The following is a 19,285-nucleotide window of genomic DNA, read 5'->3' as shown; positions in this document are numbered from 1 at the left end:
CAGCCGTGTCACCGCCACGCCTGAGCTCGGGCTTGTACCTCCTCCAGCCGGACCTGGACTCAGACCTGGTTTCCTGCCTGAGCTTGGACCTGTCTTGTCCCGGTGGCCGTGCTGGGTGATCACCGGGCTGTGTCTGACCCTGGCCACTGTCTCTGACCCTGATCCTGACCAGGACTTGCCGCTCCACATCCTGGCTCCTTGTGCTGAGGTTACTGCTCCTGCCTGCCATGTTACCACACTTCACTCCCGGCTTGCCTTCCCTCGAGAAGTAGCTGGCCCTCGTTGCTCCATGACGCTTCTCTGTTTCATTTGCAGAATAACTGCTTGAGGCATTTCTTAAAATTTAACATAGCTGTTTTACACACAGAGCATTTTTAAATAGGATTGTCAACCAGTCAGGCATGGGGGTGCATATGTGCAAACCATCACAATGACTAAAAATTACTCTTTTTTTTGGCCAGTATTGACATCCTTCAAAGGTATTACAAAAAGTGATTTTGTATCACAAATTATCCTGAAGCTACATATGAAACTTAGTCGTGTTAGTTGTTCCTCACAGACCTTGTTTTTTAACCTCACATTTTTCCATGGCTAACATTTTGAAACAGATGCTTGGAAAGAGAAATTGGAATGAGCCTTTCAACTTTGCTGAAGTATATCAAACTAGATTATGGTTTGGATAGAAGGAGACCATGTGAATTTTGTAAACAGTGATGCACTGACTCAGCCTGAGTAACATGCATTTTTCAGAGAAAGCTATGGAGGCACAGAGCCCCTTACACGTGTGCTGTGTCCCTGTGTCGCCCCAGGTACTCTGATGCTCTTTAGCTTCAGCAATGTCCTTTATTCTAAAGGCGATGGATATGAAGATCTGCTCCAAGAATGTTTTATCATGAACAGTTGGTACAGAGGGTCTTACCCCTCCAATCTGTGGTGTTCTGACTGCCTGGCAGGCATTGTATCACCGTCTGTTTTACAGTGGAGTTAATTATTTACCTCACTGCAGCACAGCTAACAGCAGCCAGAAACAGCAAAGATCGGGCAGTGCCCTCCGTGAGCAGAGAAACATGCGCTAATGGGGACTTCTCATGTACAAAAGGATGGGTGTGTGTATGTATATATACATCTCAGCTTGCATATAATGAACTTGTTAGAACAGATGCCCGCAGACCTTTAAGAAGGATAGCGCTGGGTACTACATTTTCTTTAAGATGGTGTTTTGTGCCGTGAGGTGCAGCAGCTAGCCATATGCTGGTGTAAATTGATGAAGACTTAAGTGAGCAAAAGCTACCACGTCTTAAACTAACATGAGGTAATGACTAAAGTCCATAATGCTCATTATCTTCTACATCATATTCCATCCCTTACTCATTGGCTCTATGGGTACCTCTTTTTGAGTTACAATAACGTTTACAACATTTTCTTGATAATCTAATATGCAGCCAGGTCAGACTCCAAATGCAAGGTGCTTTTATTCCCATTTCTTCTGCCTAAGTGTCTGAACTGGCACTACACTTCCACCTATCTGCTGGTGCTCTTCCATGTCAGCAGCTGCTACGGCGTAACATTATTTATAGATGAAATGCGTTTAAAACAACCTCTTCCCGCTACTACAAGGAGGCAGGCCGCTGGCCACCGCCAACGCTCCTGGGCGGCAGAGGCCCGTCGGAGGGCTGTGCGAGCCCCTCCGCAGCCAGGCCGTGGCGGGCTCGGGCTGAGGGAGCCCGGGGCCGCGGGCAGGAGACAGCGGGCAGGAGGCAGGCAGCGGGCAGGGCCCGCGCTCCGCCGCCTCGCACCCCCTCCTCCTCCTCTGCCCTTACTCCTTCCCTTCTCCGCCATGGCGGCAGCGGCTTCCAGGCAGGCAGCGGGACGCCCTCCCCCGCCGCCTCCCTCATCCCCCTAGCAGCCGGTCGCGGGCTTTGTTCGTCTCTCCCTGCGCCGCCTCCGCCCCTTCCTTCCCTCCCCTCCGCTCCGCTCCCTTCCCTCCCCCGCCGGAGAGCTGGCCGGGCCGAGCGCCCGGAGAGGGCCGAGGGGCGGGGGAACGAGCGGGCCCCGCGTCCCTCCTCCGAGCGCCGGGGCTCCCCGCAGTGCCCGGCGGCCCCGCACCGGCCCGGCCCGGCCCGGCCCCGCCGCCCCGCCCCGGCGGCCCCAAGTTCTGTGGGCGAGCGGCGGCAGGAGGCGCCATGGCCGACAGGACGAGGGCGGCGCTCTCCGAGTCGGGCTGGTAAGTGGGGGCGTCCTCGGCTGCACCGCGGCCTGCCCTGCCGCCGGGGCCGGGCCTCGCCGGCGCCTGGCCGCCACCCCCCGGGGAGCAGGCCACCGGCTACGGCCGGGGGCAGGTACATCTTTGCGGGTAGCTCCGAGTTGCCGAGAGCCTGGGGGCTTCTGTTTTTGAAGCGTGCAGCGGTGAGGGGACACCCCCCACCCCGAGCGCCGGGTTGGAGACAGTCGCGGTGTCCGCGGGAAGGGGGCGCCGCCCCCGCCGTGCGCTTGGGGCCTGTCGCTGGAGGGGCTTGTGCTCGTCGCGGGGAGCAGCTCTCGGCCCCTCCCGGTGGCCCTGCGGAGCGGGGCGGCCCCCGGCCCCACTCCCGGAGCAGGCCGCCCGCCGGCGGGGCTGTGAGCCGCCCCGGGGGCCGGTGGGCCTGAGCAGCGGCGGGGTCCGGCGGAGGCTGGGCTGCGGCCTGCCTGCCCTTCTCCCGACTGCCTTTCCCCCGGGGCCGGCCTCGGCTGGGTGTCGGCGATAGCAAACGCTCGAGGCCTGGCGCTTGCCGATAGCTTTATTGTTTTTAATTACACTGCGCTCCCTTTCAGCAGGGAAAGTACGAAGGAAAAGGTGGAGTTAAAATAGGGTAAATACACACGTGAGGCTTGAACCCAGGTATTCGTGTTTTCTGGTCAGTCCTAATCGCTGGGCACACCATATCTGTTTTGGAACAACGTGTTTCAATCAGTTGTGCTTTTCAAATAGCTAGTGCAAACTCTGCCTCTCATTTGCTAGCCTAGAGGTGTTTTGGCACTGTTGTCTGGAAGTTGATTTTTTTTTTAAATCGATCAAAGTAATTTGCTTATTAGTCAACACTTAAGTTTTTTCTCCTTAACTACTTACAAGTCTTTCACCAAAACAAAAGCTCAGTGCTAACTACCAAAACACAAAGCAACTTGCTTTGGTTGTAATTGAGAAAAAACACGCAAATTACCAGAAGCATTGTTATTTCCAAAGGCATTTTGGGGATATTTCTATTATGCTGTTTAACTTAGTGGTTCTCCTGGATTGTGATTTCGTGTATGGCTAAGTTGTAAAAGATTAAAACAGATGTCATATGGCTTAGAATAGAATAGACTGTTTCAGTTGGAAGGGACCTATAACGATCATCTAGTCCAACTGCCTGACCACTTCAGGGCTGACCAAAAGCTAAAGCATGTTGTTAAGGGCATTGTCCAAATGCCTCTTAAACACTGACAGGCTTGGGGCATCGACCACTGCTCTAGGAAGCCTGTTCCAGTGTTTGACCACCCTCTTGGTAAAGAAATGCTTCCTAATGTCCAGTCTAAACCTCCCCTGGCAAAGTTTTGAAACATTCCCACGCATTCCGTCACTGGATACCAGGGAGAAGAGCTCAGCACCTCACTCTCCACTTCCACTCCTCAGGAAGCTGTAGAGAGGAATGAGGTCGCCCCTCAGCTTCCTTTTCTCCAAACTAGACAAGCCCAAAGTCCTTAGCCGCTCCTCATAGGACATTCCTTCCAGCCCTTCCACCAGCTTTGTTGCCCTCCTCTGGACACATTCAAGGACCTTCACATCCTTCTGAAATTGTGGGGCCCAGAACTGCACACAGTACTCAAGGTGAGGCCGCACCATTGCTAAATGCGGTGGGATAATCACCTCTTTTAACCAGCTAGTTATACTGTGTTTACCTAGCTTTTAAAGCGTTACTTTGTGATAATACTAACCAAATTGATAAAATTAGTGTCTTTAGGTCTGCTTCTTGGATAAGCGTATCATATGTTTCAAAAATACTGTTCTAAGCGGTTCCAGAGTTCACAATTCTGTGATTCCGGCTATCAGTGAATTGAAAGAATCATAACTATTTATGCTGATTTTCATAACATTAGCTTATTTAAAGGGAAGTTTTGACTGTAACTTGAAACTCACTTCCCTCTTCTTCCATACTAATTCCTCTCTAAAAAGGAGAAAGCTTTCCATAGAAGTAATTTTTATTTTCATAGTTTTCTTTTTGCTTTCTATTGCCTATTCAAAATTTTACCACACAGTTTTCAATTCTTAGTTGTTTTACTACTTTGTCAGTTGAATGAGTGCCATTGGTAAATGGCTTTCAGGTTTTGGCAGTACAAATACGAGGCGCCTCTGAAATGATCTGCTATTCCTCAGTGTTTGGCTCTCTCCTTGCGGGCATATACTCTTGAATGGCTATAAACACTTGTTATTCTTGCAACACTGCAGGGTGTGAGCCAAAGACAGAGACTGAAAGATGATTGGGCAAGTAGCGGGCTGATTATCAAGTCCACTGGAGTTATGCCTTGACCTAGTTGCTTTGGGAAGGGTAATATGAAAGGGGGAAATGAATGCATATACTCTTGAAGAATCTGAGATGGAGTGGAAAAAGAAATAATGCTTCAGAAATCTTGTTTAGCTAAGCGTTCATGCACTTTTAAAAAAATGATAACTAGACATCCATGCTTTTAACTCTTTTGCTGTTGCTCTTATGCGTATGACTTTTCTCATATTATTAGTAGATCTTAAAGTTATTTAACACACGTATGAGTAAGCCTTCAGTGGTATTTAATGTAGTATATTTCTGACTATGCTTGACTACACTGGTGGTTAAATCGTGTTCTGTACCCAGTTGGTTGCCAGTGTTGCTGTCACCTCATGTCAAAATCGTATGTTTTCTAGTACAAAAACGAAGTTGAGTTTATATGTTAAAATCTGTCCCCACTTAAACTACAGAAGCACCACTTGGCATTTCAAACCAAGTAAGAAACTGTTGTTCTTCTGTAGTAGCAAATCTGCTAGCTTGTAAGATACTGCCTGTACTGATTGGATTTTACCATAACTTTCTTAAATCTTTAAAGGTAAGAAAAGTTAATATAGACACTCGTTTATGTGAATTTCTGCAATTAGTTTTTATTTTTTATGATTCTGAATACAAAGTAAAGTTATTTTTCAAGTAAAGCAGTAACGACGTAGTTAGTATAGTATAGTAGTAATATATATATTTTTTTCCAACTAGGTATAGTAAGAGAGTCATCCATTGTCAAATTGCCTGGAAATTTGTAATGTTTACCTTTTAAGCTTGTTTCAGTATATCAATTACGTTTTTATCAGCTTTTGAAAGATGAAGTTGCCCTACCTAGTAAATGTAACAGTGGTAGCTAAAGCTGAGAATCCTTTTTTTTTTTTTTTTGTGGTGGTGGTGGTGTTTCATGAGAATAGGTAAAAGACCCCTGTAGTTTGTGTGCAGAATTGTAGTTTTTCTGGAGACATGTCCTTGCAGCTGTCTTTAAAAGTATGGATTTTTTGAGGCTAGTTCTTTTCATTACACACTACATTGTACCGTGGAATGAGATATTGGCTTTGACTTTAGAGATGAGATAAGCTGCGTTTATATTACGTTGCAGTGAAAAAGATATTCTGTCTTGGAACAGTTGTTCTGTGTTTACTTTTTATTTAATTACCAGACACTTATGAGGAGGAAGGCTAAGGGGCAGAGAGAATTACCTTTTTTTATTGTTATAGTTACATTCATGAATTTTGGAACCAAGTGTTCCACTGTTTTCCAGTGTTCTCATTAAAATATAGACCTTAATGGAACCTGAGTTATTGAATACAGTTTTCTTACTAGTAGTGAAGTCCAGAAGGACTGCAGAATACATCCTCCTTGTGTAAACAATGAATCACAGAACACTTCTCACTGGCTTGCAACAGAATGTTTTGTTTGTTTTTTTGGAAGTCTTCTAGGTGGCATTTCACAAGAGGATATGACAAGCGAGGACCTCTTCAGTATCCTAGATCTTTGTAGAACTTGGGAATTTATTACATGGAGATGCCTATACGTTGTCAAAAATGAACAATATGCCATGTCCTGCAGCAGGTTTAGCCCGTGGTCCCACAGATGTCGGGTCTGGTGACTGATTGGTCTCTGAATGTGGGAAAGCAAGACAATGCAAACTGGATAACTAAAGAATTTCTTAGTACAACAACTAAATGTACATGAGAGTTCCTTGTCAAGTAGCACAGATTTTTTTATTGCATTGTGTGATGCCACAAAAATTAATAAGTCTATGGCAAAATTATATAGTCTTGTAAAACTTCACATATTTTGAAGATTATGTGAACAATATTCCGACTATGAAAAGCTATTCCCTGAGATGAAGAGGAATTGGAATTGTACTGGTTGTTTGGAAACAAAAGAATACTGCTTAATAATCCATGAGAAAACCCTTATATCAATGTAATTTTGGTTTTATATGCTTCATAAGTGAAAACTCTATAGTTGTATACCAAACTTTTAAACTGAATTTTAGGTATTTCAGCAAGTAATGCGCTGCATACTGGATAACTTAGATTTAAGATTGGTCTGTTCAAACTTGTTCTCTTGTAGGACTAATCATGTGATGTGATCCAAGCTCTAAAGCAAAGGCAGGTGCATGCCTGGAAACACAGGGAAGTGCTCACAGGGGTGAGTCTAAGAGCGCAGCAGGAATTTGGCAAAGTAGTCATTTCCAGGATCCTGCAAGATGATCTGCTTTTCATACATGCTCTTTTGCTGTTCCACTGAAACGTCTTTGGAAATCTCAGATGAAGTTGGTCCCTGCATACGGAGCAAGCTGGATACAAGATGTTCCTTAGACACAATGATTCACAGGAGAGATGCATCTGTTTTGAGGTTCTTGACACTCCTTTTGTGATGTATGTCATTTTGTGAAGTTTGCTTGGTGCTGTGATCTCAGAGTGCCAGTACAAAACAAAATGCCGCATCATTGCATTTTTTGTTTGTTCAGGTGTATCCCTTACTGGATGGTCTGATCGGTTTGCATTCTTGCTGGATCATGAATAATGGGTAGTTAGAACGTGAATTCTTTATGTCATTTTCACTCTGGAGGAGCAGAAAAGGTCCAGCATTTTACCTTCTGTTAAGGGAAACAAACCCAAGAAACTAATACAGATACTTTATTTTTAAAAAATTTTTTTTAAAGAAGATGCTAGGTGGTAACAAATTACTGGTATCAGATGGAATCGTCCCAACTTTTACAAGAAACTGATTTAGGGCTATAATTAGTAGTTAAAAAGGTGCAAAGAAGGATAGCTAAAATAAGGAGATGGAAGGACGTAGGGGGCTGACATGTTTGAAACCCCTCAATTTGCAGAAGAGAAAACTGAAGGGAGAGAATTTAATGAGGTTTATGTAATCTGTACATAAAGTAGAACTCTTACTCACCAAATCCTGCAAGATTATTGCTCACTGAATGCTGCAACACTAGAACTACAGAGCACTTGCCAAAGCTAGTAGCAGACTGGTTTGAAAATGGATAAAATAGTTGACCAAGGACCTCAACCAAATCCTTATTTGCCAAGGATAAAAGGTTATCCTGTGGATTAGTACAGTTGGTTAAAAGATGAGAAACTAGCTAAATTGATGATTGCTTCATGATAGAAAGATGTTATCAGTAGATTTCTGCTGGAATGTAGGATCATATTAAAAAATAGTCTTACAGAATGATAGTGTGGTGGCACCATAGCAGTTTGTTGATACATGAGGATTGGTTAAATCTAAACTGATTGGGTAGTTGCAGCAAAATCTCACGATACCATTGCCCAGTGCTTTCACATACGAATGTAGTTCAGTTTTGTCAAATGCCAAATGATGCTAATGCAGGGGAGAATAATGCAAACCTATCTACACAGTGATGAGCTCTAAATTCGTTAATGTTACTTACTCTGAAAAGGGCAGTGGTCGGAAAGCTGTTGGGAATTGTTCACAAAGAATAAAATAATTGTTAGGTCATTATGTATATCAATCATGTGTCCAAATCATTAACAGTGTGCATTGATGTAATCACCCTGGCATAGCAAAGGTTTCCTAGACAGTGAAAAAGTGGATGAGAGGCGTGGAAGATCCTCTGTGCTGGGAGAATGAAGATCTTTAGTCTGGAAAACAGAATAATAAGAGGAGAGGTGACAGAGGTCTATAAAATCCATAGATCATACAGAAATGATGACTAAAAATTAGGCCACCCAGTGAATTAAACCTGCTTCCTGATGAAAACTAAAGTAGCTTTTCAAGCAATGTGTAATTAAATTGTGGAACTTAATTGCCACATGATATTGTGGAGCAGAAAAATATAAGTGGGTTAAAATTGTAATTAGACAAAGTCAGGTAGGGATAGATGCATTGAATACTGAGCTTTACAGTGGAGTTGGACTACCAGCTCTAAAATGACTGAAAGCCAGGAATTATTCCAGATACTTCTAGATATTTGCTGTGTTTTACATTCTTTACCTGAATCATCTGCTTCTGGCCACCCTTGAAAAAAGGGAACTGTGTTAAATAGACCTAGACTGCATAAGTAAAAGCACCATTTATGTTGTTATTTTTAAGTTGTAGGTAAGTGTCTTCTCACTGTAGTTCTGCTGAAGAAAGGATTTTCTCTTGTTGGAGGTGGGGGAAGAGGGAGTGGGAATTTGGAGAGAAATGAACAGGACTGTTGGAAACAGGACAGAGAGAAAAGACAAAACCAGTGTGACAGTCCCCTATGCGCTCAGTCCCAGTGGTGATTTCCACTGCCTTACTGCAACTTAGCCTCCAGGTTTTCATTAGTTGCTGGGAGAGACTTTCCTTCTCTCGTCTTGTTATGCCATTTCTCAGATTGATTTATGCATCATCTTTGGGGACATGGACTTCACCTGCTGCTTTCTCTGAATAATCTGCTAGGAAGCTGAAGCATTAGTATAAGATGTCCTTGATTTATAGAATTGTTGCAACTTAGAGTGAAGATGTTGCTACTCTGAAACCTTTACTCAACAAAGGAAAAAAAGGGAAAAAAAAAAAGAGAGAAGAAGAAAGGCTTAGTCTACTTGCAACACATCTAAAGCTGGAAGTCCTTTCAATTGTTACAGACCTTTTTTTAACACCCACCTTTTCAGTGGCCTTACTTTTCTTGACATAGTGTGTCTCAGGTTGATTCTCTCCAATCAATAAGTTCTGTAGGAGTGCGTAGGCTTTCCATAGCTAGTGTCCTTTTTGGAGTCCTTGGAGATTTTGGCTGTGTTTAGTCTTGTTTCAGAAGTTATTTCCTTAGCCTTATAATTCATAGGCTTTGCCATCTTTTTGAGACACAAATTCTTTTTTAGGACAAGTGTCACTTAATGTGTTTGACTCAATGATGTAGTAGTTTCCTTCTTTTTGCCTCTTTTTGTCCCCATGGTCTTTGACTGACCTCATGTTGAACAGTGCACATTATCTCTGAGATGGAGATGTCTGCTGAGTTTCATATTTTTTCTATCAATTTGTCTATTGGTAAACTAATTGATATCATCACCTAAACAAGGTGAATGTGTGGAGCTTGTTACATGATTGCGATTGACCACTTTGGGCTGATGTACCTCTTCCTTCCCACAAATTTTGCTTCTAAGTATACTGTAAGTGGAGCATGTAAAAAGGTGATTTTGGTAGGGATTTGAGAGAAGAACTTGGGCGGAATGGAATAGCAGCATGCTTGATTATTATTTGCCTTTTCCAACAAACCCAAATGAACTTCCCAATGGAAGAGTGAGTTAATAAAAGCAGCAGTGTGTTTAGGAAGTCTGCATTTTCCTGATGGTCAGTATCTTTTACAATTTGAGCAAAAGTAAAAGTAGGTGCATTTTAAACTTGTGTGTTCCTGGAGATTTAAATTATTAGTCAGAAAGCCTGTACCTTCTAGAAATTCGAGGCATTTGGAGTAGATGTTGGATATAGATGAACCAGGTCTCAGGAGAAAGCCCTCTGCAAAGAATTTGCATTCTGAAATCATGTTATGAGATTCTTGAGACAGATGGTTTTTTCTCTCTTCAGTGTCTGCGTGCTCACGCTCCCCAGACCCTGAATCCCTGAGCAGCAAGCTGGTGGGAGGGTAGCTGGCGATTTTGGAGTGAGGTGCTGGTGTTGTTCATACTGATAACAAACTGATATTAGTAGGTTTTTATATGTGCATATTTTACGTAAGTGTTACTGCTGGATGAAATACAGCTTAATGGAAATAATACATGTTGGAGTATGTAGAAGTATGAAGCTGTGCTGAAGCTTAACTTAGATAGAATTACGCCTAGAAACATTGGATTTTAAATATCCTATACATTGGTTAATTTTTTTATAGATGGCTTATTCTGTGATAGTCGTAACAATATAATTAAAATACATTTAAGACTGATTCTCCAAGCTGTGCATATTGTTCATATTTTCAGGAGTAGTACATTCTCTACTTCTTTAGAACAAAAGGAGGATATTTAATTCCAATAACAATAATTCTAATACAGCTGACAGAAAGAAGGAAAGGCTCTCTGGGGGATGAATGGTATGTGAATGTTTCTAATCACATTTTACGTACTTAATGTAATGCATAGTTGCGAGGTGTCAGAATTTAGGAAGGCTGGACAGCTCTAGGATTGATGTACAACCTTTTGAGAGAGCTGCTTTGCACATTTAAGGAAAAAGAAAGTTACTGGTTTAAATAGTCTTTGTAAGACTAGCGATTAAATTGAAGCATGATGGCATCATTTTGTGCCCTTCGCTTTGAGAAGTGTAGCATTGGTATTAGAAATGGGAGTGATGGCATTAACTGACAGCAAACAAAGACTTACTCTGAGTTAGAGAACAGACTGCTGAAATTGCTTTTTTGACAGATCATGTTGTCTGGGGAGCGTGGTCAAGACTGGCTTTTTCTTTCCTGTTGTTTGTCTCATAGTGCTCCAGGAACGGCTAGGAGCTTCTTCTTGTGCTGTGTCGTGTCTGAAAAAGAGCTGTTGAGGAAAGCCAGAGGAGAAAAAGCCATGTGTGTGCAGACAGCTTCAAGATACTCTCAGTGGCGTGACAGCTGTGTTTTTGGCAGGGCCCCAGCCTTAGAATATTTGTGTTCCGTTTAACGCTTTAGGGTGGCTGCCAACATTTTCCTGGGGAAATATGAGTGAGAAACAGTATTCAGAGTTTGTATCTGAGCAAAAAAAAAAAAAAAAAAAAATTTCATTAGATGAAGAAAGAAAATTCTCCTCATTGTTGTGGCTTTTGTCAAATTGCTGTGGCCTGTTATGAATCATAGAGTAGCAAATCTTCTCAAGGAGCAAAGCACACAAGAGCTCTTGTCCAGTGCTTTCTGGCTGCAGGGGCTGTTACTAGCATCTGCGGAATTACAGCAGTGCCGTTTGCTGAAAGCTTATCTTATCAAAGTTTGGAATTAGTGAGGTTATCTTGGGCGCATCTCTGTGTGTTACCTGGAAAAGTTTGACATTTTTGCATCGCAGCTATTACTGCTGGGTAACAGTGTGTGTACTTATCACTAAATCTCTTCTATTAAGTAGTTGTAGAGACTCACGTTAACCTTTTTTTTGCAATCTGCTGAGGTTTCACTCTGTTATATGCTTTTACTGTTGTAACATACAGTATGTTGTTATCTCAATATTTAAATACATAGATATAAATCAGGATATAACAGTAAAACACAGGCTAAAAGTGTATGCTATCCAGGACCTTTACCAAGTGCATTATTAATATTATTTTCTGACTTTATGAAGATATGAAATCACATACTTAGCTCTGACATTGATGGCGGTATACTGATTGGGGAAAATACAACTTTCAACAGCTACATCATCTTGTTATGTAGTATTGCTTGATAGAACGATAGAAATAAAAATTACCATTTATTATAGAAGCACATTTACACTTATTTCTTTCAGTTGATGTTACTGTAATTACTATTAGGGTCATTGTATAGTGGGAGTGGGGGAGACTTTAAAAGGCATCAGGGTAGTCAAGTTTACTAGGAGGTTCCAAGTGCATACTTTTTTATTTGTTAAACTGTGATCCTGTATCCAAGACAGTTTTAAATACAAAGCAGAGATGTTAAAGTGTAAATTACTTTTTAGAATGGTAACACTAATGAAGCATTACATTTTTCAACTTCTTAGAACACTTTCTGTTTTATATTTGACAGTACTTGCAAGTGCTGAGGTTTTCATTTAACTGTTATTTGGAGGAGAGTGCAAGGGGAAAAAAGTCAGTGAAGGAGCTGAGGAGAAGGTGGATGATTTTTAAGGGTCTGGTTCTGACTGCAGAGTAGTGATTTCTGAATGAGCCATATTTTGTGTTGAAGCGATGAGCTGCTCAGGAATGCTGAGAGGATCCTTATGTAAAAACTATGATCCAACAAGCTGCTTTTCTTTCCAAACAGATTTTATAATGAGCACAGTCATGATTCTTGGTTTTAAAAACTTATTCAGAGTTGTATTTTTTAATTCAGATGTAACATACGTATACATCTGTGTAATACACATATAATTATTGATAGACTTGAGAGCTGCTGTTCAGCTAATCTAAGAAACATGTTGGTGTTCTGCCTTGTGGCAAGTACTTGCCAAATTCCTCTGCAACTTTTCACCTGAGTGCTATCTGCATTGTTTTATCTATTTTTGATACAAAATAATATCAAATTTGTTTGTTTGTAACTACGAAAATCAGAGTAAATGAAGGAAACGGATGCATCAATGTGTGTACTTAATATTTTAAGCTAAACCAGTTTGGCTTGGTTTAATAGTTAAAATTGTTTTTGAATATGTAGCATATAATGATTTCAAACCATTTTTGTGTCATTAAATAAAATCAAGCATGTAACAATTTTTAATTTTTTTTTAAATAGCTGATGAAATCTCGCACTGTCAAATTGGTCTGAAACTTTTCTTGCATACATTCCAGAATTTCCATTTGAAGGATTGGCTAAACTGGAGAAAATCGCCGGGGAATGAGCAAATGAGGAAATAAGAGCTTGGATTGTTTTTTATGCTTGAGGTGTTGAGTTTTGTTAATCCACCAAGTTTTCAACCTTGGTAGATACCTATTACAGAAATTAATGACTGATGCTCATTATGATCTTGGACACTTAGGCAAAAAGATTCTCTATTGTGTGGTTTTTGAGATGGAAGAAGATTTCCTTGGACGATGCCGCTAAGGGTTTACCAGTGTGTCATTTTCTCTAAATTTGGGAATGGAGGAAAGAAGGGAAGAGGAAGCGCCTTTCTAATAATTTCATTACTCACTCTCTCTCTTCTGTTTTCTTAGTTTATGTTTCAGTTCCTAACCTAACCATATCGCCCTATGATAATAACATGAGGAAATGGAAAAAGCTTAATTTAGTCTAGAATAGTAATTGCTGTCATGTTCTAGCTATGGTCATATTTTATTCATGCTATAGCACTACAGAGATGAACTTAGTGCTTTGTAACTGAAGAATTCCACTCCTAAATGTTTTTCAGTTTCTTCTTTAGTTTTGAGTTTGTAATTTTTTTTTTTGTTTTCTGTGCAGAATAATTATGGTATTCCATTGTTGTTTGATTCTTAAATTAGTAACATAATTTTTATCTTCCAATTACAGTTAGTAATAACTGACTTCCCCTCTCCTTCCCCCTCCTGTCCCCAGTTATTGGCTGACCAGAAAAAAGTAATTTTCTGTCAGATGGCATGTTTCTGTGACTGACTTAGGAAGGAAAGGAAGTGAAAGCTTGAGTTACGGCATCACTCAAAAAAAGCGGGGAGAATAAAGACTGTATGTTGCTCTCCTGTTACACATCGGCTGGCTGGGAGGGTTAGATGAATCTCTTGAGTGTTAGAGCCCTTAATTTAAATCCTTCTTCTTCCTGAGCCTGCAATGCTAAAATACTGAATTGAAAATACTAATTAAACCAGAGAATATGAAAATAAAGCCTAGTAGTGAAGGAACTACTTGGACACCAGATTTTTACCTGTTATTTCAAAGAATGTTTAAGTAAACCCTACGAAAGGGAACATCATTTGGTGTCTTACCATGTTTCTTTTTTGTGCTTTGTTTATAGCAGTAGCAATGAAATGCAATGCAGGTTTTCTCTTGTGCAAACTGGTCTTTTAATTCTTATGAACTTTGAAAAAGTGTTTGCTCTAGTAAAACTTTGCTGCTATAGCTCTATAGCTATTTTTTTAATTAAAAAAACTATCAGTTAGGAAAAGGATGGTCCTGGTTGCATGTTCAAACTGCACTTATGGATACCTAATTTGGTTTTGCAGTAGTTTGGCTGATCACCTTCATATTTTTTACAGACCTATACTTGTCTGTAGGTCACTGGTTGAATGAGACTTCTGTAGCTCATGTGCAGCTGATGAACTGCAACTTGGAAATAACTCTTGGAAGTTCTTTATCAGATGCAGTAGTATTTTTCAGTTTTAGAAATATATGAATCTCTGTATCTGTAGAGCTTTTCAAATTAATTGTAAACTCGTCTTAGTGTGTGTTCTTTTACATTGCATGAGTGTGCATGCCTTTACACTTCTTATTTTGAGTGATTTTTTTGTAAATATGCTATAAATCTAGTTTTAAACATCTGTAGAAATGGCTACTTTTAGCATAAAGTAAAATAAAAAGAAACCTGCCACTTCTGCAGGGTTGAAAATAACTTTGCTATGCAGAAAAATTTGCTATGCTGAGTTAAAATTATGCAATAATAGTAATAGAGATGTGTGTATTTTAAGCATTGATGACCACAGCTGTAAAATAAGTTATTTTCTGCTTTTCAGTTATAACATATTCTTCTTTGTTTCAGTAGCAAGTACTCATCTTTCATCCTTGTCTTCTGAGCAGGTTGTAATTTCTTTTTTTGTCTGTTTATGTCAATTTTGATACGTAGGAGGGAGGGATGCGCATGGGGTGTCTTCAAAATGTTATGTTTTTCAGTTAGGGCACTAGAACCAGTTCTGTAAGAACACTACCTGCTACAGCAGCTATTCTTGGGGACTTTGTGTTGGTGATAAAATTCTGGCTTAAATATTTCAAATAAAACTGAAAGCATTTGCTTAGCATGTTGCTTTGTGACTCAGCAGACTCTGGGGATGTTAAGCTTCTATTATTTCCGAAATTAATATGAAGTGTCTTGAAGCAGAAGTAGTCCAAGTCTTTGACACTGATATGGAAGACGTGCTTTAATAACAAAATACCAATTAATAATGTTTCCAAGTTTCATTTTGTAGTTTTATGGTTCACTGCTGTTTCTATGTGGTAATAAAGTGAGATTTTACAGTTTGGATTGAGAAATATTAATAGTCTCCTTCATGAATACAGTTGATAAGCTAAATAAGGTAATTAAAAATAATCAAGTTTATAGTTGATCTACTAAAGATACAGCCTTCCGTTACCTACATGTACAAATATTATATGTTACATATTCCAGTCTCAAAAAGTCTCATACTTATTATAAGTATCTTATATCTTAAGTATCCTTATTGGAAAAAATGCACAAAATGTTCCTTTGAGAAAGCATTTTTGGGAATTAATTCTTATAAAGATGCCAGGTTTTCCTTTGTTTTGAGATACTAAAAATATAATTTAAAAAAAAAGTTCTCTTGGACAACTTCTGGAGAGGCCATCCTAGTTCCAGCCCTTGCTCAAAGCAGGGCTAACTCTGAAGTTACATCAGCTTGCTGAAGGCCGTGTCTAGTTGAGCTTTGAATGTCTCCCAGGTGGCCTGCTGCAGTGCTTAGCCACTCTTTGGGAAAATTTCTCTCTCCCTTATGTCCAGTTGAGATTTCCCATGTTTCAGCCTGTGTCTCTTGCGTTTTATCATTTCACTCCACACCTCTCAGAATTGGCTTTGTCTCCTTAAACCACCTTCAGATAGTGGGGGCAGGAGGAGGGGAATGAGTTCCTCCTTTGGCCTGCTCTTCTTCAGGCTGAACCAACTTGACAAACCAGACAGTGCTTTCAGCTTCTGCTCCTAGGACATGGGTTCCAGCCCCTAAAACATCTTAGTGGCCTGTTTTCAGTTTGTGGGTCTTCTCTCATAATGGGGAGCTCCAAAACTGGACATGATATTTTAGATGTGGCTTTGCGCTGGGAGGAGGGGAATAATCATGTCACTTGATTTGCTGGCTACAGTCTTGCTAATGCAGCTCAGTACGTTGTTTGTCTTTATCACTGTACAGTCACACTGTTGTTCTTCACCATGAACCCACAGAGCTGCTTTTTGTCCAGCTACTTCCCAGCCTCAGCGTTTGCAAGGGGTATGGCTCGGTACTTATCTTTTGAGCTCCATGATGTTCCTTTTGGCCAAGGAACTGCTGTGGTGGTGCTTCTTACATAGTTCAGTTTTCACTAGCATGTCATTTCCTGCACCCTCCCTCCCCAAAAGAAAAATGAAAATTAGTTCTGTTATATTTTTCTTGATGAAAAGTTGTGCATCTCTTTTAAACTATAAAGTGGTTATGTTAATATAATTTTGACATGCTTATGCTAGCTAGCACAAGCTATACCGATGTGTAGTGAAAAAACACTACTACTTGATTACAGAAAATGTGATGTAGAAAGTAAGTACTTAATATGAACCATTACTAGAATGCCTTTTTTGGTCTGGCAGCTGCTTAAACTTCCAATTTCTTAAATGTACGAACTGGAGACTAACTCGAAAGATGAAACATCTCTTTGTTTTATGTAGAAGTGGTATTTTGAGTTACCTTTGCTACAAATCCAAGAAACTTAAATCATTCTGTTCCCCATGCACATCTTTCCTTGCTGAGTCTCTACAGTGGATGATCTTGTGCTGTCCTTTGCTGTGTCGATCAAAGTTCCTGTCCCAGTACTGTGTCTCTAATCAAATCCAAAAACTGATGTCTGTAAAGAAGCCCGAGAGTGTGACAGATATGCAGAGATGATGTCTCAGAATGTTTCCCCAGCTTTAACTATTGTTTTTTCAGCATTTTCCTCAGCTGGACGTTTGCTTTCTGTTAAATAGACTTTTGATGCATTTACTCTGCGTGGATCTGTGCAGTTGTTTTTTGAACCTATGTAAAATTTCAGCAGCCACAGAATAGTGAATAACAACTTTATATGCTATATGAAGCACCCTTTTCCCTAAGTTTGCTGAATTTCCCACTTGCTAATTTAGAGACACTGAATAACCAATCCCTTTTTATCTCTCTTTAATGTTAATTGCAACCATATAGATATGTTAAATCCCTTCTTCAGTCTTTCTCATGGTGAAGAAGCCTATTCTGTGTAGTTAATCTTCAAAAGAAGGTGTTCTGTATGTTTGATCCGCTCTGTTACTGTCAAAAAAAGAATGTCAGACAGAGGATCCTGAGAGGAGGGAGAGTTTAGGAAAGGAAGTAATCTGATGAGGACAGAGAGAAAGAGGAAGATGAAGGGAGGTATCTGGTAGATATGTATCATTCAATCTCTGTCATTATAGAGGAAAGTACCAAATGACTGAGAAAATGTGATGGAATGCAGATGTGGTATTTTTCAGCCCCCCACCCGCCAAAAAAGTTAATTAACAGCTTATTAAGCTAAATACAATGCATGATAAATTACATGCAAGTTTCAAAATTGCAAGAGTGTGACCTTTGGGTGGTGCCCTTTGGCCTCTCATGTACTTGTGAATTTGGGTAGAAGAGTGAGTGTAAGAGTGTGAACAGTCCCCTGCAATTACAAGCTGTAGGGCTTGGCTTGCACAGGCTTCTGTGAGACTGGATGTGGGTGTGTTCCTATGTCATTAGACATGCAGAATAAAAAGGTTTAGCTTTATTTATTATATATTTATTTATATATTAGCTTTATTTAGCCATCTCTCTCTGTGAAGATGATACACCTGTTTTACTACTTGGCAGATGAAGAGCATCATCAGTTACTACTTCTCAGCTGAGAGGTGGTTATTTCTTGAGATGTCTTATCTCAGCTGGTTCTAGCTTGTCTGCCTGCTTCCATTGGAGTCCTGACCCCATCATATACTGTGAATTATATTTTTCTATGGAATGCAGATGTACATTTAACTCTGTACTGTTTAGTTTAATATTACTTCCAAAATGTTGTGACACATGCTTGATTTCACTGTTTCTTAATTGGAATATTAGGGCATTAACTTTAAGTAACTTGCATTGAAGAAAGTAAGTAGTCCGGTTTTGAGTCATAGTATTGTATGATTACTTGACTCTATCGATGAAATAAAAAACAAGCTGAAAATAAGCTTTTGAGAGCTATGGAAATCTGAAAAGTGTGGTTGTCTTCAGGCTTGTGCCCTTCACTCCTAAAATTAAAGTCATTATTGTAAACTTTCCCCTTTGACTCCTGTGACCGGCTGCTGCAGTGCCCTTGGTGCTCTCTAACGCCTGTGTCCTATCATGCCTTCATTTCCTTCTCGTGGTCTGTCCTACCTCACAACACATTTGGCTTCCTTTCACGTCCCTCTCCGTTTGGCAAGCACCAGCCTGTGTTATGGCTGGTTTGGAGCTAGACGAGTGCTTCAATTGACCGGTTGATTGCTGCTGCTCAAAATGGATGAGAGCCAAGTTCTGTTTCCCTTTTCCACAATGCGACTGCTAATTTGTATGTCTTGCTTCTACGCAGCCGCCGACCTCTGTGAAACTTAGGGGAACTCAACGTCTTTGAGACCTCTGTTTCTCTGTCAAATTTGGCTGAAAATTGGTCTGCGTGATTAGAATTCATTGATGTGACAGGGCTGCTGGACAGACTGCATAATATATAATCGTTGTTTTCTAAGGGTAATTGAATTCAACTGCATTTTAAAAACTTTTGAATTTGTTTGCTAAAACAAAAATGAAGAAACTAGACTTCCTGTGAAATGGCTTGTCTATTTCATCTGTAAAGTGTTTGCTTTTTCCAAGTATTGAATACAAAAGGAGGGAGGAGAAATTTGGCAAAAGTGTCTCTCTTCCTTGTGCTTGTTAGTTCAGCAGCTAGAGTGTTTCAGTATAGGTGAAATGGATACTAGCTCAGGCCCTGGGGATTTGAACCATGTATTCTGCCTCCTGTGGGAGAGTGCTGTGAATCTGTAATATACACTGTGGTGAAATAGTCTTTCTTCTTTGATGCCATTCCATGTTTTATAAATAATCAAACTTCCTTTGGAGTTGCCTCAGCATCTCAGGCAAATTACCCCTTAGGCTTAGTGAGTCAGTCTGGGTTTGTGGTTTTTTTTTTTTTTTTTTCCTTTGTCTCTGTGCGTATTTTAACATTTGGAGAAACTTCAACAGAAAGC

The 19,285-nt window shown here is 40.5% G+C and overlaps 1 protein-coding gene across 5 annotated transcripts in view; it reads left to right on the top strand.

The window, feature by feature from the left end:
• Positions 1-1,952: 1,952 nt before the first annotated feature.
• Positions 1,953-19,285, top strand: part of TDRD3 (tudor domain containing 3) — a 110,587-nt gene continuing 93,254 nt past the window's right edge. For 2 of the 5 annotated variants that reach the window (XM_075139143.1, XM_075139140.1), the window contains exon 1: positions 1,953-2,224. Coding sequence is in view for 1 of the 5 variants with exons in the window: in XM_075139140.1 (XP_074995241.1) it covers positions 2,184-2,224 (41 nt within the window). In the remaining 4 variants the exon portion in view is untranslated. Of the gene's footprint in view, positions 2,225-2,317; positions 2,340-3,825; positions 3,845-19,285 lie in introns of those variants that run through there. The other 3 variants (XM_075139145.1, XM_075139142.1, XM_075139144.1) reach the window with 3 other exon arrangements.

The sequence above is a fragment of the Calonectris borealis genome, chromosome 1 (assembly GCF_964195595.1).
Source record: "Calonectris borealis chromosome 1, bCalBor7.hap1.2, whole genome shotgun sequence".
Lineage (NCBI taxonomy): Eukaryota > Metazoa > Chordata > Aves > Procellariiformes > Procellariidae > Calonectris > Calonectris borealis.
This window is presented reverse-complemented; position numbering and strand designations above follow the sequence as displayed.